This window comes from Astyanax mexicanus, chromosome 16 (genome assembly GCF_023375975.1).
Source record: "Astyanax mexicanus isolate ESR-SI-001 chromosome 16, AstMex3_surface, whole genome shotgun sequence".
In the NCBI taxonomy this organism is placed as follows: Eukaryota; Metazoa; Chordata; class Actinopteri; order Characiformes; family Acestrorhamphidae; genus Astyanax; species Astyanax mexicanus.
This window is the reverse complement of record NC_064423.1, coordinates 30476359-30499723: the sequence shown is the minus strand read 5'-3', so window position 1 is coordinate 30499723 and position 23365 is coordinate 30476359. Positions and strand designations below refer to the sequence as shown.

General features: G+C 37.5%; 1 protein-coding gene across 1 annotated transcript; it reads left to right on the top strand.

Annotated features, from left to right (window-relative positions):
* The first annotated feature begins 1751 nt into the window (after nucleotides 1-1751).
* On the top strand, nucleotides 1752-22287 carry notum1b (notum, palmitoleoyl-protein carboxylesterase b). The gene is made up of 11 exons (XM_022669911.2): nucleotides 1752-2641; nucleotides 11608-11660; nucleotides 12230-12325; nucleotides 13956-14016; nucleotides 15117-15175; nucleotides 18647-18749; nucleotides 19495-19686; nucleotides 19784-19881; nucleotides 20083-20230; nucleotides 20846-20893; nucleotides 21541-22287. Exons 1-11 carry the CDS (start codon nucleotides 2337-2339, stop codon nucleotides 21863-21865), a joined length of 1488 nt encoding a protein of 495 aa, XP_022525632.1. The 5' UTR covers nucleotides 1752-2336; the 3' UTR covers nucleotides 21866-22287.
* Nucleotides 22288-23365: the final 1078 nt, after the last annotated feature.

Sequence of the window (23365 nt, the reverse complement as noted above, 5' to 3'; positions counted from 1 at the left end):
TGACAATCATTTAATTTAGAATTTGATAAAAATGTTGTCTGTAGTTTTTAGAATAAAACAACAATGTTCATTTTACTCAAACATATACTTAGAAAAAAAGCAAAATCAGAGAAACTGATTCAGAAACTGAAGTGGTCTATTTTTTTTCCAGAGCTATATATATTCATATTGATTGTCTCATATGGAAAAGAAGTGCATGTAAGATACATTTATAAATATATTTGTAAATAATGTATTTGAAATGTATTTCAGTGTATATATATGCCCATACATTTATTTTTTATGTAGAGATTTTCAAACAGTTAGTGTGTTTATCTTTCCTTACACACAGGGACTTTAAAATGCATGTATGTATTTTATCACTCTGTAAAAAGTAGCTTAGACGCTTGTGTGTTTATTTACATTTAGATTTACTTCAGTTCATCCCCTCCATTAAATCTATAATTTGTGTTGCCCTTCTAAGAGTGCTTTCCATTTATTTAATGTTTTATTTGTTATTTTTATTATTCTCTACGTTGTATATTAATAATGAACACATCAAAAATAACAATAAATGCATATGCAATCATAAAAGTAAACAAAAAAGTGTTTTTACCCCTTTTAGACCTGAATTATCTCCAGTGATGAAAACAAATGTAAGAATGCTGTTTTCTGTCTGTAATGCACAGAAAAGAAGACTCTAATATTCTCATTTAAAATCTATATAGCAAACAAATCCAAATACTATCATATTTAATAGTTTGTTTCATTGCATTGGAGGCCTGTGTGTAATATTTTATATTTTATACTAACCTTTGTATTTCATAAACTATTCCTAAACAGTAAAAAAAACATGATTAAAAAGTGTTCTAAATAACATTAATTAAATTAGTAGTAAAACTTAACAGTTACATTCCCTCAATGGATCTAGTACTAATGTTTTTCCAGTGTTTTTGAAGTGGATGTGGCCAAGCCTACTCTACTGTTTCTTTGGTTCTTTTATGGTCTATTCTAATGGACAACAGCTCTGAAATAGTGTTTTGTGCAACAAACCATTTTAAATGAAAGAAAATACATGATGTCCATTGTAATTTTAACCCATCTGAAAGGGTTAAAACTATAAATCTCAATATGGGTATTTTGCCTTAAATAAAAAGTCACAGCATATTTTTCTATTTTACACCACATTTTTAAACTTCTTGTTTTGCACAATAAAACATTGAAACGTACTTATTAACAAACAGTAATATTTAAACTCATGTGAAATATGGGTTGAAATTGAAATAAATTTTTAATTTTAAGAAAAATGATAAGTAGGAGTTAGGAGTTTGGAGTATTCGCATTTATAATTCAATTTGTATTTATTTATGTTTTATCTATTATTGTATAGTGACATTCATACTTAACATAACTGAGACTCAGTATGTGTTATCTTGTAAAAATGATAAAATTGATAGATGGGAAAAAAATATTTTTTGGAATATTTTGTTTAATAAAAGCCCTGTATATCTATCTGAACTCATCTTCAGTTAAATCTCTTGAAACAGTTTTATTGGTTGTTTGTTTGATTGACGAACATCTACTTACGATCTTCGGAGATCAAAGAATCGATTTCAAACAAACTTCAAAGAGGATAAAAAAAAGAGGAGGGGAGAACGCGCGCGTGCTGACGGAGCCCCGCCCCGGTCGACCGGCCCACCGCTCTGATTGGCTGAGTTGACTGAGCGTTTTGAATAAAACCCCCAGCAGCAGCAGCAGCGTGGAGACGAACCAAGACTCAGAGAGATTATCAGGAGCAGCAGAGAGAGAAAGAGAGAGGGAAATATCAATCAAACAATCAATGAATTGATCAGTCAGGCGTTTGATCAGCGGGAGAGTGATTGATGTTTTGTTTCCCGCGGCGGTTTTGTGTTTGAAGTTTTTGGGGCTCGTGGGGATCAGGAGGAGTTTAGGAGGAGTTTGTAGAGTGGAGGAAGATATGAGCTGAGAGCTCAGAGACCTGGAGGTCTGTCTGTCTATCTGTCTGCATCAGTTAAATACTGAACTGACTTTTTTATTATTGTACTGATACTTACAGTTATAGTATTATTAAATTACAGATTTTTATAATAGTACTATTTTTAGCGATCAATTATTTATTGGCTTTTATGTACAATAACTATATATTTTTTGTACTTTTTATTTGGCTAATAAACTTTTTGTGAGTGTCCAGTTCGGAAGAAATCACCTGGACTGATTGCACACTTTTTTAGCTGAAAACTCAGCTGAAAATCGCAGCTGGATTCATAAAGTGATTTTATTTTTATTCATTTTTTTATTTATTTATTTATTTTTATTGACCTCTGTCTCATTTGGAGATGGGGGGTGGGATGCCTACTCTGGCAGTATTGCTGGTTGCCCTGCTGGCTGAGGGTGCAGAACGCAAGAGGCCGCGGGGAGGTCGGCTAAACCCGGCCCCCTCTCACCGGGGCAGGAGTGAGGGGCCAGAGAGCTTCCCCCTTGACTTCACACCTGTGGAGGGCAACATGGACACACTGATGCGGCAGGTGCAGAACCTGGCCCAGTCCCTGTACCCCTGCTCTACCCGCAGGCTGGACCAGGACATGAAGCTGCGCTTCCTGGAGAACTCCACCGTCACCTGCAACGATGGGTCACCTGCAGGGTGAGTCTGCTGACCCTAAAACAGGTCACTTTTTGTATCATCATTTAAAGTTTAACCTTAATTTTGGCTGATTTAAGATGTGAGTTAGGCCTTACTGCTGACCATAGAAATGCATGCACTGCTGCCTTATTGTGGGGGCAACTTTGATCGTTTGCTTATGTCATATAGGCTGTTCTATGAGTGGGATAAACTTTGCAACTCAAAGGTCAGTCACAAAAAAGAAATAGACATAGTGATTCCCAAGCATCCCTAATTGCTTGGGAATAATGCTTTATTATTGGGATGCTTGTTATTTATTGTTTCTGTAGAAATCAGGGGTATTTAAACACTTTCTCCCTGGTTTTGTTGGAGTCCAGCGTCTTTCCACTAGATTCTGGAGTTTTGCTATGACGATTTGATTGTTTGTATTCAGTTATGAGTGTTTTAGTCCAGTCAGGATGATGTATGTTGATCACCACTTCAAATCATCCCACAATAATTGAATGGAGCATCATTATGTCAAAGAACACCGCTCCACTGCTTACCTGCATTATATACAGTCCTAGTAAGTTCATATTGATCTATTCTATTGGGAATAGACAAGCTGTGTGTGTGCATTTGCACACCGGCAACTTATTGCAAAGTACTTTAGCAAAATGCATTTGTTAAAAAGGGGTTTCCACAAAAATTCAGACACGCAGTGAAGCATTAAATCTACTGAGAAAATATTAAGGTAAAAAAAATGAGAGAAATATGTGATGTGCAGCTGTTTTCTCCTCCTTGGACTAGTCCTCCTGACCTAATCCTCAAAGGAAACAAAGGAGTTCCTGGCATTCCCAGACAAGTGTATTTTAGGCTCCCTGTGGATGCTGAACAAGACGGATAACAGGAGATATATCTTCACTGTCTGTGGCGATATTTACTTTTTAAAGTTATTTGGATCAAGCTGTTTTCTTTGCTTTGTGTCACAATTTCATGATAAATAGACCAATAGAAATACTCTAAAACTATTTAGAATATTTTTTAACATTGACTTTTAATGAAAGTTAAGATTTAAGATTAAGGATTTTCTTCCACCTTTCTACTTCTAGAGCTGTCATTGTTTAAGATTTTAAAGTTTTATTGGGTATGCACTGAAACTAAACACAATTTAAACATTTGTCCAAAGCAGAATACAAACATGTCTTTTTTGGTTGTTATTTATTTTGCTGCTTTTTTTCAACAATCAATAAATGAAATGACCTACATTTGGAGCTGTAACACTCTTAACAATTCAGCAGAACAATTTCTGCAAACAGCTGTTCCTGGGTCATTATCAAGTGATCATTTCTACTCAGCTGACATGTTTGCTTCATTTATAAAACGTGTCTCATTTTACACTGGCTGTGATTGAATGGCATCATCGAAAATGTCATTGTTCAGTATGAAATTATTTGATATCTTTACTTATGTTTTTTTTTTTTTGCCATTTTTGGCTAAATAATTTAAGTATTAATGTACACAGGAGGTGCAGGTGTGGAAAAGCTTCATCCTCTATAGGCATGTTTGTAGGCTTGGATTGCTTAATGCCTGGGTATGATCTTTTGGAGATTTTTGCTCTGTATAAATGCGCTCCTTCCATCTTTCTGGAGCTCAATTATCACTGTATTGTGTGTCTGTTGTCAGCATTTTGAGCATCAATTTTACAGCATCAAATTTAGAGTTCTTCTATGGTCCAGAACCGGTGTTCTTTGTTTCCAATGTTGGTTGGGTGCACCAGGCCTACACTGGCTGGTTAATAAGCACTAGTGATTTTTGTAATGGGAGCAAAGTTTGGTAGAATTTGTAGAGAAATTCTATGAATAGCTGCTGGGCTGTTGAAGATCATCCTTTACATGTGACTATCCTAGACAACTCCTACACACTAAGCCTCTGAACATTAGAATAATGGTGCCCTTTCCCTTATAAATGTAACATACAGATGATGATAATGATGCTTGTTAGATACTCATTATACACACATTTGGGACATTTGTGAATTTAATGCTCATTGATTGATTGATTGTTTCTTCTAAAATAAAAAGTATTAAACATAAGAATATTGAATGATCACCACACCGCCTCATCTGTTCAACTCTCTAACTCATCCCAGCAGTAATAGATGGAGCACCATCATTTCAGAGAGCACAGTTCCACTGCTCCACAGCTCAATCATAAGGGGCTTTATATCCCTCTGCCCACTTCTAGCCCACTGTTTGCATTAGGCTTGGTGCAGATAATTCATGTTTTTGTGATCTAGAGAGTCCTGTTCTATTGACCACTCTTCTGTTCAAAGCGTAGGTAAGCTGTCTGTGTGTGCTTGTGCACCTTTGTGTCAGCAATGGGTACAACTTGAAATAGCTAATCTCATTATCTTAGAAGGCATGTCCATAAACATTTGGACACAAAGGCTTAATGTTGGCAGGTAATTAAAAGGGTTGGAATTTGAGAAAATGTAAGAAAAGTTTTGGTGCCCCTGGAAACTCTATGGGTGTGTCCTATCGTATCAAAACACACTGTAATATTGTGATTATTATTTATATATATATTACACCATTCATATTTGCTATTGAATATATACTAGAGACAGATTATATCTGTCCAGAATAATTTATTTCACTTTAGTTCTGGAGTGCGTTATTAGTATCATGACATGTTGGATTACAATTGGGGCAAAATCTCAATTAGGGGGTATCCTATCATATATGCAATAATATGGCCAAATAACATGTAATATTTATTTTAATTGAGTAATGTATTCTTAAGATTATGTTTTTAAATGACCTGTTTGTTCATATGTACCAAGAATATTGTCACACATACCTTAAAATATTGTGATACTGATTTAGGGCCATAGCACCCATTGTAAGTGGCTGCATTTTTAGGACATAATATGTAGTTTTAGTTAAATTGGATGCCCTGTCTCAGTTTTATAACTGTCCAGAATGAAACTCATCCCATAACTCTTTTTTTTTTTCTCAGTGTAAATAAGTGGGGCTGAAACAACTGTGTTGTTTTTTTTTTACTTTATTTTCCATAGACTGTAGGAGTGAGTGTGGGAGTGAACATGCACCTCTTTTATTTATTTATTTATTTTTTTTATTAAAATGAAATTAAATCTAAATGAAAGTTCAGTTTCCTATGATAAGGGCTCTTTAATTGACTATACTGGTTTGATTCCGGTAGCACTTATAATGAGGGTTAGTTTGTGGTGTCAGAGTGATGTGCCTCAAAGATCCAGGATTCTCTGAACAGACCACATCAGTAGTGCCCTCTGTTATTAGCCAAACATCCGCACTGATCCAGGATCAAGCAGATGAGGCCAGGCCGGGTGAGTCCTGCTGTTTCCTTACATGTAAAAGGCCCACGGTTTGTTCACCAAGGCCAGAGACACATCAAAGGGATTCCACCACAGGAGACACAGCGCTTTATGTGAGGCAAAAAACTCCACTTCCACTGCTGTCTGGCTGCCATACTGCGACTTACACACACACACACACACACTAATACAAACACACATTTTTTCCTGCCCACATCTAAATTCTGTTTCTTACACATGTCCATAGACACACACACATGCTCCCAGCTGTCTGCTGAACCTAATCTATGATCAAAGCGGGCCCTCAGTCCAAGGACATGGACATACTGTCATGTGAAAATATTATGGCACCCCATTAAAACCTTTGTCCTTTTTAAAACAACCTCAGACATTCACATTGTTTGGTTTGTTCTTGATTGTTGAAATGAGTGGATCACCATGACCAGACCACAGAGCTCCCTGAGGCCTTCAGAAAGAAGGTTGTAGATGCAGATGAGCTTAAAGAAGATTTTATCGTTTGAAATCAGACATTCCCCTGGAAAAACATCTCCAACATGCCTAAATTGTCACTTGGCGATCTACAGATGTCAAAGTTGATGTCAAAGCTCGCCGTCAACCACCAGAAAGAGACAAAACAAGTTTGCTTTTCATTGGAGCAGTGCAAGGAGGAAATTAATTGAATACAATTATAGAAGTGATGATAAAAATAATAAAACCACTCATTAGAACTCCCCCTATCACCAGTAATTCCCCAACACCAGCACAATCCTCCTCCGATACATGTGATGTCAGCCACCACCTCTTTTCAAACTGCTGCTGATGCAGCATTGCCGAGTAGCATCACAGCTCACTCAAAGGAAAGTGCAGTGACTCGGTTTGGATACTTTAGCTCACAGATGCTGATGTGGGGAGAGAGCTCCAACAGAATTTGAACTGGCAATCTCCTGATCATAGTGGCAGCGCTTAGCCCGCTAGACCACTAGGAGGTTTTTTTTAAGTCAGTTAAAATTTTAAACTGTTACAAGTAAAGTAGCAGGAGCTGAAAGTTCAGTCAGTGTTTGGCAGAACAGGTGACCAGTCATTAACTCAGGAAAAAGGTATATTTATGGAAGTAATTCTAATGGGTTTTATGGAGTACAGAGAATGTGAACAGGTTATTGTTGTAGCTAGCATCTACAGCTATTACAGACTACTACAGCTTAACGTAAAAGAGAGAGTCAGAAGGTAACACAGACATGAGGATATCCTGAAACGCTGGCATCCATGTGCTCCATCGTCACCAAACCTTTTTTTTATGTTTTTATGTGTAAACAATGGGTCGACTGCACCAACATGTCAGTTTGCCAAATTTTCTTTGTGTTTGTGAACCTATGGATCTGCAGCCTTTGTCTAAAGGAAAGTATTATTAAGAAAAACAGAAGTTTTCTATTAAGTAATTTTCTATTTTCTAACAGAAAGAATATCAGGACAAGGCTAAAGCTTTCAGAAGAACACTTAGACAAAGACTATTGCATCTGGAACAGTCGCTTTGGACTAAATTTAGTCCTGCCCAGATTTTTGCCTGTTTTCTTCTAATCTTTTGACATGACTGTATATGCGAGTATATCTAGGGATGTAAATTTGCTTTGTTTGAACCACTTTCTCTCCCTTCCTTTATCTTTCTCTCCTTCCACTCCCTCTCTCCATCCATCTCCTGCCTCGTTCTCTCATCCCGGAGATGAAACGAGTGCCCCTCTCTCTGATCTCTGGGGGCAGTGTGTGTCTGATGGCTTTATTCTGGAGAGTTTTTTTTTTCTCTGTGTCTGCTTGATCTGTGTGATGAAGCGATTAAAAGGAAGCGAGAGATAGAGTGAGCGAGTGAGCGAGAGTAGTCGTGGTTCAGTAGCAGCTGTTGCAGCCACCGAGACGGACGAGACAGACAGCTAACGCAGAACACATGGACTGACCGTACTACAGAGACTGCTCAGACTGAGACTGACAGTGCTGAAAGATATGAGGCTATGAAGTTATGAAGTGTGTGGAAGAGAACATTAGTGTGCATGTGCGTGTGCATTTGTGTGTGAGTTAATGCTCGCCTGTCCCAAACACTTTTCATACGCCACGGCTCCCAAACATTGTATAAATAGTGGTTTGATTCAATTGTGATTCAGTGCCTTATGGCTCAATGTACATTTGTGTGTGTGTGTATATATATATGCACAGGAACTAATGCATTGAATGTGTATTTGATTTTATGTATTTACTGATTTAAAGAGCCACTAAACGCTAAACCATATTTTTTTCCATTAATAGCTGATATGTGTTTCTTTGAGGTAATAATACATACCAGTCCTGATAAAAAAAAATTATGAACATTTCCTAACCTTTAGAAAACACTTATATTCTGGTAATTTCTGCTTTAGCAGCTCTCAGGTTTAATTGTGCTATAGGCGTGGATGTTGTGTCTGTGTACTTCGGTACGCAGACACATTACAATATGCAGATCAGTCAATCAATAATACTATCAAAAACTCTCCCTCCTACCCTGCCTCTAAACCCATACATCACCCAGTGCCCCTCCCAAACTACCCCTTCCGTTTTGTAGCCTTTTTCAAATTTGAGCTGAGGGTGGAGTCAGCAAAAATCAGGGGTTTTAATGCCCCTTTAAGAGTTGCTTGTCTATTCAAGATGCTTTCTATTCTAGCCACAATCATTTCTACCCTCTGCACTGTCCACTATAGGTGGTAATGCCTACAATTATGTACTTCTGTACACACATGATTTTGTAGACCAGTGATTTCATCTGGCACACATTTTCACTATTACTATTTGAACTATGGTGAATCACGTCACCTGACAAGTCACGTTTTGCTCCACTCACAAGATAACACCTCACAGCATATACACACATGGGGCATTTTTGTATGTGTATCTTGTGGGTGGAGTGTGCACTGTAAGAGTAAGCAGTTTGTGAAAAAAAAATCATGAAGAATCGACCAATAGAGATGCTCCAAAATGACACATCTTTTTACGTTTAATCTCCTTTTTAAAAAATGAAGGGGGGGGGGGGGTGGGGGGTGTTTGACCTCTTCTGGTCTTCTAAAACTCCAGACACCAAAACACAGTGGCTCCTGACTCCACTCAAAGCTCTTCAGATTGCTCCACCGCACCCAAACATCCCGTGCATGTGTTTACTAGGGCCTCAGCACGGCTAATGTACAACAAACACAGATCCTGGCGACGTCTTCAGACCGTTCCTCTTTTCCTGGAAAGTCTAAAGGGTTGGGGCTTTGGTGTTTCATGAATCGGGTCACTTGGGTGATTTGAGCATAATTACCTGTTGGGAAGCCACTACACATCGTGCTGTAATTCAATAATTAATAATCGTTTTCAGAACTCTTTGAAATGAGCTCCAAATAAAATGAGACGCAAGGGAGGGCTTTAGCTGTGAAATCAAAGCCAAATGTTTCAATTTGCTGATCAAAGACGAAAGTCAGAGCGCATGTTTCTTCGGAGGCCAGAAATATGAAGCAAGCTGGCAGCCTTAAGCACATGGGATGGAGATTGGCGGAGTGATACGAATGTGTCTGGGCAGAAAGTGGGTTGTGGGTAAAGAATTCAATATTATGTCTCCTCCCCCAAATTCATAAAATGATATGGAAAATGCGAGAAAAAAAACATTCACGCACTTTCTGTATTTAATTTTGCTGATTTGATTGCAGACAGTATAAATCGGAGATATTTTATGTTTTGTCTGCTAAACTTAATTTTATTTATAATATAACATACCTGGTCTGCAACACATTCCAAAAAATGTTGGTAATGTAAAGTATTTACCAGCACCTTGCAACATTTTAAAATATATTTTGGTGGGCCTCCAAGTGGTCCAGCGAGCTAAGCGCTGCCACTATGATCAGGAGGTCGCCAGTCCGAATGTAGCTTGTTCATGTAGCTTGCCATCAGCTACCGGAGCCCTGAGGGGGGGTCCTAATGGGTGGGTTGGGTAATTGGCTGTGTAAACTGGCATCAAAAATTTTGGCATCACAAATATTTCAGGTGTTGTTTTGTCCCATTGTTTGCCTTCCCTTCCTTTACCCTCTTCTTCCACAGCCATGCCTTTTGTAATGTGTGCAGCAGGTGGTTTTGCATTGTCTTGTAGAAAAAAAATGTAGTGGATATCCCTGGAGTAGAAGTTGTCTTGACTGCAGTAACAACACGTGCCTACAACAAGTTAGATTATCATTGAAAAGTTACTTTATTTCAGTAATTAAGTTCAAAATGTGAAACTCATGTTATATAGATGTATTACACACACACACAGATCTGTTTTAAGCAATTATTTATTTTATTGTTGATGTTTTTGCTAAAGACCCAAAAGTCAGTGTCTCAGAAAATTAGACCAATTAATACTTTTGTCAGTGTGGGCAGTGTGCCAAGTCCTGCTGGAAAATGAAATCTGCATCACCATAGAAGTTGTTTTTCTGGGGAAAACACTGCACTGACTTGATATAAAACAGTGGACCAACACCAGCAGATGTCTCTCCAAACCATCACTGATTGTGGAAACTTCACACTAGATCTCAAGTAGCTTGGACTGTGTATCTCGAAATAAAATGCTAAATTTACTGATAATCAGTGATGGTTTGGAGAGATATGTCATCTGCTGATGTTGGACCACTGTCTTATATCAAGTATAAAGTCAGTGCAGTGTTTTCCCACACTGCCAAAAGTACCAAAAAGCTGGTCTTACATAATATTCTAATTTTCTGAAATACTGACTTTTGGGTTTTCATTGGCTGTAAAACAAAAGCATTGGATGGAGAACCATCAAATCTCTAAGACACAATTCCACTGCTACACAGCTCAGTGCTGGAAGTTTTATTCCCTTCTAGCTAGCCCATGCCTGGCATTAGACATGGTGCCCACAGGTTTATATTTATCTGTTCCAGAGATGTATTATTCATACAAGAGAAGCTACTTGGATATACAAGGTGAATGTAAGAATTGGATATATGCATAATCTGTATATGGTTATATGGGTGCAAATTACAGTAGCTGAATATTTTCATTAGATGGTCTGTCCAGACATTTGTACATATAGTGTATATATACAGTATTTGTGTTTTATAAAATGATGAGAGTGAGGGATTTGTCTGAGGTTGGGCTTTGGTGTATTTGGAGTTAATTTGCCTGGTTTAAAAGCTTTCGTCGTTTTTCTCTTCACAGTTTAATTCTAGCATGATTTCACTTGCTTCTAAACGTCTAGTAGAGCTGTGATGATTTCACATGCTCTTGGCTCACTCACACTCCGACAGAGAGAGAGATGTGAGGGGTTATGATAAAAGCAGGCAGTGTTGTTCTGTGTGCAGACCTAATGGCTCAGGGTCAGGGTTGATGTTGGGTTGCAGGCACTGAGTGACCTCTGTTAGACTGCAGAGACTCAGCAGCCACACAGAGATTTAACTGGCCCTCAGAACAGTTGTGGCAGAGTGCCCGCTGCCGATGAACTCCTGACCCCTCCAGCGCAGACCTTCTTTGATGTGTGCGTGCGTGTGTATTTCTGTGTGTATATTTGAGAGTAGAATCTCTCTTCTTCACTCAGTTTTAAGAGCAGTATGATGCAGTTGATTGAACATGGTGAACCTGATGGTGTTCTCTGTTGTGACTGTAGGTACTACATCAGGGAGTCCAAAGGAAGCAGGAGATGGCTGGTGTTTTTGGAAGGTAAGTACAGAACTTTATGGTGTATACATTTGTGAGTGGGTGGATGGATGGATTGATGGACAGACTGGTCATATGTTAGGATGGTTTAATTACAGTTTGCTTGTTTACAAATGCTGGAGTTTACATATACCTAAGATTTCTTTGCAAAACTCTTAACAAAGCGTCACACCGTCATCCCACAGCTGGAAAAGGTATATTTTCTGAATGAAACACAGAATAATGTCTTTCAAGTTCTTTATACTTCCAGTGAGCTGCTGTGTTTTTAATAGGTGGTTGCTGTGACATTTAAGGTGGATGCTGTGGTGTTGCTATTATGTTACTAGAAGGTTAAAATACTGTTGCATTGCAAGGTTTTTGCTTTGGTGTTGTTAAGTTGTTTGCTATGGTGTTTTTGGTGATTGTTAGGCTGTCTGTCTCTATGTCTGTCTCTATATAACAGATTGGCAGATCAATTGAAACACAGACTGATCAATAGACAGAAAAGCTTATTTTTCTGCAAATGTTTTGTGAATATTTTTTAATATATATATATTTTTGATTCTACTTGAATGTTTGTGTTGGTTTTGCAGGTGGATGGTACTGCTTCAGTAAAGAGAACTGTGCCAGCAGGTATGAAACCATGAGGAGGCTGATGAGCTCCTGCAGGTGGCCTAACACTCGCTCAGGTGAGCCCACACACTTCTGCTGTATATCCTCTGCTGTATATCCTCTGCTGTATATCTTCTCCTGTATATCCTCTCCTGCTTATGCTGTCTTCATCTTCATCCATTTTGCATTTGGATGAAATCTGTTTTTTCAGGTTCTGTACTATTAGCCGTATTTAGATTTGATGTGATCTACAGAACTGAATGTTAATATACAACTTTAAATTAGATTTACATTATATAAAAGTGGCACTTCTCAACCTGATTAACTGGTTCTATAATTAATAATCTGTTCTAGTGTGTAGAGTTAATTTGTAAGCGTACCATAGCTTTTATCTACATTATTTATCTTATCTGCAGTTCTTCCTCCAGCTGGATCAGTCAGGCTACAGATGTGTGCACTCTGGGCTCTGGGCTTCGGTTAGGCTCTGGTCCTGGGCTTCAGTTACATTACTATTATATTGTTTCGTCCAGTTTGGATACAGTTGTGGGCTCAGGCTATAAGTGTGAGCCTCAGTTGAGTTACTACCGTTGTATGTTAAGTTGAGGACACTTGTTCAGTAGTGTGTTGAGTTGGTTTGTAAGTGAAACGCGTGTGTGTGTGTGTGTGTGTGTGTGTGTGTGTGTGTGTGTGTGTGTGTGTGTGTGTGTGTGTGTGTGTGTGTGTGTGTGTGTGTGTGTGTGTGTGTGTGTATCTGTGAGTGTACACACTGTGGGTTGAGGCTAAAGCCACACTGGTTTGATTCACCACGCTGGTGCGCTGGCTTGTTATTTTTTCGGAAAGAAAAAAAGATTGACTTCAAATGCAACGTTTTAATGTGTTTGTTTTTCCAGCAAAAGTGGCCAAGGAGAGAGCGCCCTCTCTCTCTATCTTCTTCTCTCTCTCTTTCTCTCTTCCTGTCTCTCTCTTTTTCTCACTCTCTCTCACACACACACTCTTACACACTTCTACAATATGGTAAAGCTAACCCTTCCTGTTGTGTACTTAGCTTCCTTCAGCTTCCTTCAGTTGCACTGACCTCTCAATGAGAAACATGCAAGAATTTATTTTTCTTAAAGTTTTTGTCTGATTCCACCATGAGGGAATCCTGCTTTTATATATTACACTTACAAGAGTATTCAAAAAGAGTTAAAGTTTGCTTTTGAGGATTTGAATGCATTTAGTGGTTGAGAACCCTCTAAAAGTAATTTTGAAAGTAAAAGCTTGTTACTGCAATTATAGACAAAAATATTCACTGCATGAATTCCATGTTCATGAAAACAATTTGTTGGGCAGTTGTGCTGCCATCATGACCCACAGTTGTGTGACTATTGTGAGCCTCAGTTGGGTAACCTTTGTGGGCTCCAGTAGGGCTAACATCATAGGCACCAGGTGGGATAACATTGTGGGGATCTAGTTGGGCTACCATGATGGAGTCTTGTTAGATTATTATACAGTTGTGGCCCATATTTGGCCTACCATTGTGGGTCCATGTTGGGCCACCATCTTGAGGCTCAGATCCACTACAATGCAAAAAGAGAGGGTCACAACTGGTCAATTCATGCTGTGTTTTAGCAGCAGGTGAGGCGGGAGGGAGTAATATTTCAAATGGACGCTGTAATAAAGTGCACTATGATTAATGATGCCAATTTGTGTGTGTGTTTTATTCAGGTACAGGCATTCTGTCTCCGCAGCCGGAGGAAAACCCGCACTGGTGGAATGCAAACATGGTGTAAGTATTCTGGAGCAGACTGCTCCGTACACACCCAAAGGCCTTTTCCACTCTGTGTGAATAAGCGCTCTCAGTGCTGTGGCGGCCCACTGCCCCGCTGCGCTCCCGCCACAGCCTCCACAGCCAGCATCTGAGAAGTGTGTGTTTACACAGATACAGAGGCAAACACAGACGCACACTCACTTCACTTTGATATAGAATCTGGACCACCCAAGGCCTGTACGTCATACACGGCACTTTGAAGACTCAGATGAAGTGCAAATGAATATATAGCTGCTGTCATGCAAAAACCTTCTGTAACCAACACGCTAACTTTTTGCTGGAGACGGCAAAAACCTTCCTTTAACTTTCAATGGAAATCAGTGTGAAAAAGTTTTATTCAGTATAACATTAAGCAAATATAAATTATGCCTTAAAATATGCAGGAAAAGGAATTAAATCGTGTCCAAACATTTACACGTGTAACATATACATTTACAAATATGCCTGAACACTCCTTTAGCATTGCATTCAATTAAGCAATAATGCACTTGTGGTTCGTGCTATAACGTGTAATATTGCCACTGCTGTACGACCACAGGACAGCAGTGCCAATATTACACGTTATAGTATGAACCTTGAGCGCATTATTGCGATTATACCACAGTTCCATTATCGCTGTTTATTTATATATAGATTTTGAGTTCAAGAGAGAATACGATCTTTCGGGTTATAAACACACACAAGTTAAAATGGTTCCATTACTGCTCTGTTTGTAGCTGCACTGTTTGGTTTGTAAGCGCTGCATCGTTGCTAGGTTACCTGTATGTGGCAAAGTAATACATGGAGAGCTTCGGTTAGAGTGTATTACCGGCTGATAACGGCACTCATAGAACACCTCTCAACCAGTCACAGTGCAGGGTCAGAACTAACTGTGGTATAGTTTACCGTTATATTACGTGTGTCATGTAGATCAGAATTGTCTGGAGCAGGAGTCATAGCTTGTGCTTACAAACTTTTTAGATATGTAGATAAGAGTATAGGCATGCGTGCGTGTGTGTGTGCTTGGCTGGATATGTGTGTGTGTGTTTTAATGACTTGTGTTCCACCTGTGTTTTCAGATTTATTCCTTACTGCTCCAGTGACGTATGGAGTGGAGCTACACCAAAAACAGACCAAAGTGAGCGACAGTTTTTTTTTTGTTTGTTTTTTTTTTGCATTTTAGCCTAACAGTATGTAATGTAATATTTGATTACAGGTGCATGTTATACAGCAGGTATTAAATAACTTACACTGCCTGGCAAAAAAAAAAAAAGTGGCAGTGGCAGTGTTTCTATAAGCATTTTGCAATGTCACAAGTTTTATTTTTTGCGATCTTGCATTGATGATGGTAGAGTCTGACCGCTGCACAAAGCCTTCTCCAGCACATCCCAAAGATTCTCAGTGAGGTTAAGATCTGGACTCTATTCCATGCGTGAAAATGATGATCTCGTGCTCCCTGAATCATCTCTTTCACAATTCCAGCCCCATGAATCCTGACATTGTCATGTTTGAATATGGCCGTGCCATCAGGGAAAAAAAAATCCATTGATGGAATAACCTGGTCTATATTCAGTATATTCAGGTAGTCAGCTGACCTCAATCTTTCAGCACATACTGTTGCTGAACCAAGACCTGCAGACCAACTGCAGCATCAACCCCACATCATTTACTTACTTAAATCCAGGTGACTTGAATGGAGACTTTCTTTATGGTCAGGCAGTGTTTTAGTAGACTATAAATGAATAGGAGTGTTTATGATATTTGACAGGAGCTTTGTTTTATATTTTTGTGTATTTTATCATATTTAGTGTGTAATTAATTGTTGTAAATTATTAGAAACCTTAATGCATTTTATTGGTGGCAGTAGTACATGTGCTGCATTTAAAAAAACACAATGTATGATAGTTTGTGGATACTTTTTTTTTTTTTTTTTTTTTTAAGAGTGCATTTAGCTTTAACTTTAAGTTGCACCCATTACTGACACAGATGTGTCTAGCCCCTGTAGAGAAGGACTGCCAATAGAACCAATTATATATGCCAAATATATCTTCTTTTAAATCTGTTGATATCCAAGAAATAAGTGATAAAATTGATGAATTAAATATATCTTCAGCTGGTCATGACAATATTTCTGCATTTCTTGTTAAACAGGTGAAGCATGAAATATTGCAGCCACTAGCTTATATTTTTTCATTATCTTTAAAAACTGGTATTGTGCCATCAGATTTAAAAGTTGCCAAAGTTATTCCAATGTTTAAAGCAGATAACCCATGTTGTTTTAACAATTATAGACCTATATCAATTTTGCCATGTTTTTCAAAAATATTAGAAAAAATAATATATAAAAGGATTATTTTTCATTTAGATTCTAATTCAGTTTTTTACAAACATCAGTATGGTTTTCGGAAACATCATTCTACTTATATGGCTCTGCTTCATCTGACTGACAAAATTACCTCTGCACTAGAAAAAAGTAAATTTGTTTGTAGTATTTTTTTAGACCTTTCAAAGGCATTTGATACAGTTAACCATCATATATTATTAGAAAAGTTACATAAATATGGTTTTCAGGATACTACATATAATCTTTTAAAAAGATAAAGATAAAGATAAAAAGATATCTCAGATAGAAGGCAGTTTGTTTGTGTAAATGGTTGTTATTCTAGTAGAGCTGAATTGCTTTGTGGTGTCCCACAGGGTTCTATTCTAGGACCATTGTTATTTCTTATTTATATTAATGACTTGTCTAATGTTTCATATTTTTCCCCAATAATGTTTGCAGATGATGTAACTCTAATAAATAGCCATTCAAATTTTGATACATTGATTAAGGATGCAAATACTGGTTTAGCTGCTTATGTAACCTGGTTTAAATTAAATAAACTTGTTTTAAATATAAAAAAGTCAAATTATATAATTTCTAGTGGAAGAAAAATGTATTCTAAAAGCTTATCAAAAATTACAATTTAATCTATGGTGTTGCCTAAAGTGTCAAGTTCAAAGTTTTTGGGAATCATTATTGATGAAAACTTAAGTTGGAAAGAGCAAATAGACTGGGTTAGTAGAAAAATAAATAAATCTATTGGTATAATAAGGAGGGTTAGTTATCTGGTTAACACAAAATGTCTTCTTACTCTTTATTATAGTCTTATTTATCCATATCTTTCATATTGTAATATAGTTTGGGGGAGTACATATTCTACTAGTCTTAGTAAAATTCTGGTTCTTCAGAAACGATTTGTCCGTATTGCAACAAGATCACATCTATACACTTCATCTGCTCCTTTATTTCAGAAACTTCAAATTCTCTCTATTTATAATATTAATATATTCCAAATATGTATCTTTATTTTTAAAATTTATTCGAATCAGGAAAATTTTCCAGAACAATTTATAAATAATTTTATTACAAATGCAGAAATACATAAGTATTCAACCCGTCAGTCTTTAGATCTCCATCTTCCTAAATTTCTCTCTTGTAGAGGTCAGTATTCAATAAGATATAGGGGGACAAAACTGTGGAATAATTTTAATCATTTGGCAAAAAAATGTACATCTGTAAAACATTATAAAATATGTTTTAAAGATCATCTGATGAATGTATTGTGAATATATTTTTTTGTTACATGTTTAAATTGTGATATTTTTTTATTTTATTTTTTTTGTTTTGTTTGTTTGTTTTGATGTTATATTTGTTATAGATTTTGATATTATTTAGGTAGAGGCATTTTTAAGCCCATGTTAGGTTTTTGCCTCTACCTGCACTATTTTGTTTATTGCTATTTGCAGTTTGTGTTTATTGTTTTTATTTGGTGCAAAAAATAAAAAAATAAATAAATAAAAATAACATGCAGATTAACATGAATCTATTGGCACCATGTCTAATGCCAGATGAGGTGGGATGGATGGGTATAAAGCCCCCAATATTGAGTTGGGTTCTCTGGAATGATGGAGCTATCTAATCTAATGGCACATGAGGCGAGTGGTGATCATCACAAAATTTTGACCTCACTAATACTAATGGCTGTGAATGAACAGGTATTCCAATAGCTTTGTGCATGTAGTGTATTTTTAAAAATGTAAAGTGGCAACAGACAGGGTCCAAGCAGTATTCAGCTGAATTAGGTGTAACCCCAAAAAAAAAAAAAAAACATTTTCTTAAAAAAACGTTTATCAACATTTTGAAAAGGTTCCAGGAAGGTTAGCTTGCAACGTTACAGAAATAATGTTTCAGGATCTATCTGAAAACGTGTGGTTTGCATTACAATTTAGTTAAAACGTTTCTCACACAATGTTTCCAGCTAAATTCATACTAACATTATGGAAACGTTAAAAGTGACATTCCCAAAACTACATATAGAAAAATTGAAACAAGTGATGTTGCAGCTACACTACCATAACATTTAAAAACATTTAAATAAAGATGTTCTGGGAACGTCCAGAAACATTTACAGATTGAACATTTTAAGAGTGTATAGAAAGAGTTCTACTAACCAAAAATTGTTAAATGGGACAGTGCTGGTTTGTATTTCTACGTTTGTCTGTGCTTCTAAACACCCTTATGTATGTCTGTTTGTCTGTCTGTCTGTCTGTCTGTCTGGTGGTTTAGATGACTACGCCTTCATGGGTTCTCTGATCATTCAGGAAGTCATAAAGGAACTCTTGACCAAAGGGCTGGACAATGCAAAAGTCCTGCTGCTAGCAGGAAGCAGGTCAGTAGACTTTCAGCATCCTGACTGCTGACTTATGTGTCCCTTCCTATACTAGTGCATCTAAAAAAAATAGAATATCATTTAAAAAGTTACTTTATTTCAGTAATTTAGTCCAAAATGTGAGCCATATACTTTAGACTTGATAAAATCCGGGAAAACACTGCACTGACTTTAGACTTGATAAAACACAGTGGATCAACACCAGCAGATGACATGTCGCTCCAAACCATCACCGATTGGCTGATCATCAGTAAATTTTGCATTTTATTTGGAAATCAAGGGAGCAGAGTCTGGAGGAAGAGTGGAGACACACACAGTCCAAACTGCTTAAGGTCTGGTGTGAAGTTTTCCACCAATCGGTGATGGTTTGGAGAGACATGTCATCTGCTGGTGTTGATCCACTGTGTTTTATCAAGTCTAAAGTCAGTGCAGTGTTTTCCCGGAAAATCGTACAGCACTTTATTCTTCCCTCTGCTGACAACTTTTATAGAGATGCGGATTTCATTTTCCAGCAGGACTTGGCACACGGACCACACTGCCAAAAGTACCAGTTGGTCTTATATAATATTCGAATTTTTGGAAATACTGACTTAAAATGGATCACTCTGTGTGTAATACATCTATGTAATGTAATGGGTTTCACATTTTGAACAGAGTTACTGAAATAAATTATCTTTTCAATTATTTATATTTAAATTTTTTGAGCTGCACCTGTGTGTATATACATGTGTCTTTTGTGCATTAGTGCTGGAGGTACAGGTGTTCTGCTGAATGTGGACCGTGTGGCTGAGCTCCTGAAGAGCCGAGGTCATGGATCAATTCAGGTCAGAGGTCTGGCTGATTCAGGATGGTTTCTGGACAATGAGCAGTACCGCTGTACCGACTGTGTGGACACCATGAGCTGCGCCCCCACAGAGGCCATCAAACGGGGCATCAGGTGTGTGTGAGAGACAACTAATAGACTATATAGAGAGAGAAAATGAGTGTAGAGAGAAAGAAAGCTATAGCAGCTAACTGTGCTCTTGATGCTGCAGGTACTGGGGTGGAGTGGTTCCTGAGAGATGCAGACTGGCTCATACAGGAGCGGAGTGGAACTGTTTTTTCGGTTATAAAGTCTACCCCACACTAAAGAGTAAGAGAACAGCGCCATCTACTGATTTTATACTTAAACTACAGTGTAAAAATAATTCATTCATAAATTGATAAATAAATAAATGTGTGTATATATATATATATATATATATATATATATATATATATATATATATATATATATATATATATATATATATATAAAAGCTGATTATTATTTTTCATTACGCTCTGCTCTCAGGTCCAGTATTTGTGGTGCAGTGGTTATTTGATGAAGCCCAGCTGACAGTAGATAACGTCCATCTGATGGGTCAGCCGGTGCAGGAGGATCAGTGGCGGTACATTCAGAACCTGGGGATCGACCTCAGAAACACCCTGAAAAATGTCCCGTAAGCATGTTCAGTGTTTCTCCATACTGTTCCTAAAATCATTTAGCATTATATACATATAGCTCTGTAAACAAATTAAGAGACCACTTCAGTTTCTTAACCTGTTTCTCTGATTTTGCAATTTATAGGTATATGTTTGAGTAAAATGAACATTGTTGTTTTATTTTGTAAACTACAGACAACATTTCTCCCAAATTCCAAATAAAAATATTATCATTTAGAGCATTTAATTTCAGAAAAAAATAAATAATCAAATAATGCAAAGAAAACAAGTTCATATTCATTAAGTTTTAAGAGTTCAGAAATCAATATTTGATGAAATAACCCTGGTTTTTAATCACAGTTTTAATGCATCTTGGCATGTTTCCCTCCACCAGTCTTACATACTGCTTTTGGAACTTTAGGCCACTCCTGGTGCAAAAATTCAAGTAGCTCAGCTTGGTTTGACGGCTTGTGATCATCCATCTTCCTCTTGATTTATATTATATAGGTTTTTATTTCGGTAAAATTTAGGAAAAATATAATTAAGTGGACTCTTATGTTTTCCAGAGCTGTATATTCTGATTTCAACAATAATAAAAAAAAAGTACTTTTTTTTTTTGTTTTGATTGACAGGGCCATGTTTGCACCTGCCTGTTTATCACATGAGGTGATCACCAGAAGGTAAGATTTTCTTTTTAGTTTCTTTATAAAGCATGAAGCAAATAAAAACTCAAGGAAAAATAACTCAAATAATATGCTTCGTGTCCTAATGGAAATTAGTTCAGCTAATGGTGCCAAAAAGTGTAGGTAGCAGTTGTAGATAATGAAGGTAATGTTGCTATCGAATGTGACTAACATTGCTAGTGTAGCTAACAATTGTAAGGTCATTAATACTAATAATGTACCTAACACAAATGTATCTAACTAGACTAACATGGCTAAAGAGGCAAATGTAGCTATTGGTGCTGATATATCAAACAATTGTATATAATGAGGCTTACAAAAATAGCCAGTGAGGTTAAATTAGAAAACAGATATACAAATACAGGACTCTTGCATTTGGAGACTACGTTCACCTGGCTTTAGCAAACAAAATAATGTTACTATGGAAAAAACACAAGATTTTGTGTTGATGCTCCACATAGCAGTGCTACCAACACAACAAGAATTTAATTGGTTTGTGCCAAAAATGTACATTGAGGCCTTTAAACCATTTTTTTTTCTAAAAAAAAAAAACGAAAAAGACGCCAAATGTTTGTATGATTTTTTTCCCTGCTCACCTCTTCTCTATCTGACTGATCTCTCGCTCTCTCCATTTCCCTCCTCAGTTACTGGATGGACATACAGGTGAAGGGCACGTCTCTGCCTCGTGCCCTCCAGTGCTGGGACCGCAGCCTCCATCACAGCCTCCGTAACCATGGCAACAGCAGCAGCCCTCGCTCTCCGCCCCGGGGCTGCCCGCTGCACCTTATCGACAGCTGTCCCTGGCCCCACTGCAACCCCACCTGTCCCGCCATCCGCGACCAGCTGACGGGTCGGGAGATGAACGTGATTCAGTTCCTCACGCACATGGGCTTCGACGTGCAGCGCATGGCTCAGCAGCAGGGCCTGGACCCCAACAAGCTACTGGGCATGCTCAACAGCGGCACCTGAGCTGAGCCAAGAACAGGACATTTCAGTTACCCAATCAAATTGCAGGAGGGAAGATTCAACTCGCCAACCAGAAAGAAAAAAAGACTGAAAATTCAGCAAACAAATGAAAGTATAAGAAAAAAAATTCTGGCAGCCAATTAGAGTGCAGGCCTGACAATTTAACTAGCCAATTAAAGAGTGCTGTAAAGAAAGTGCAACTAGTCTATCTGGCCAGAAGCAAAGACAATTAGCCAATTAAAACGCAGGCCTTTTAAAGCAATTTAAGCTAACTAATAAGAGCCTGGCAAATAGAACCAGCCAATCAAAATGCAAGACTAGCCAATCAAAGAAAAGGCCTGATAATTCAGTTTTCAAATAACAACAGTGTAGGCCTGATAAGTTGACTGTCCATGCCAATTAAATTGCAGCACAAACAAATTCAACTAGCCCATCTGGGTGCCTGTCTGAAATAAATTAATTGGCTAATTATAATGCCAGATTAAAATTAATAAAATTTGGAAAAAGAAAAAAGGTCATACCTACATATATACACTAAACATCCACTTTATTAGAAACCCCCACGTTGCCAGATTTTTACTGATGGTCCATTTTTGTTTGCCTTCCTATAGCCCTTCATCAGTGGTCAGTTTTGGGGATGTGCCACTCTCAGCCTAGCAACTCTAGCAACACCACTGTACCATGTGGCAGTGCCATACACACACTGCTGTGTATGCCGCATTGCATATACCTTGGGAGTTGGATGTTGGAGAAAGGAATGATTTCATTGTCGGTCAACTAGAAAAAAAAACAAACCTTAGCTCTTGACAAGTATAGAAGTATAGTGTAGATTTTCTCAGAAATGACCAGCTGGATTTTTTTTCTAGCAGGGGTCTCACTTGAAGTGGATGCTTTTGTTTTAATATAATTTTATTTCTCTTTTTTTCCCCATTTTCTCCCCAATTTACACGGCCAATTACCCAACCCATTCATTTGCTCACAGATGCCTTGTGCTGATTGACATCACCGGCGATCTCCTGATCATTGTGGCAGCGCCTTACTCGCTGGACCACTCAGAGCCCAATTTTACACTGTTTTTAAAAAAACATTTCGAACTAAAATAAGCTACAGACGTTGGCAATTTATTGTCAAACCACAAAACTCCAGTGTTTTATGGTGATTCTATACAATATGTCGCACATTTTGTGTTCCAGGTTATTGCCTTATTAGTAATACCAGTTAAAAACATCACCTTATATTGTCGCTGTCCAGTGTATTTCCATTTTAAGCAATTTTTAGTACATAATTTACTACATAATTTGAACCCACAAACTGTCCCGTACACTGTGACATGTCTTGATGAATGGAACAATAGAAATTCTCCATAATTATCTGAAACAAACTTTTTTACATTGACTTCCATTAAAAGTTAAGAAGATTCTATATCTCTTGCCTGTAAAGTTGCTTTAGTTTAAGAGATGCGTTTTCCTTGGACAGCAACAATATTGTATTTTGTGCATCCAA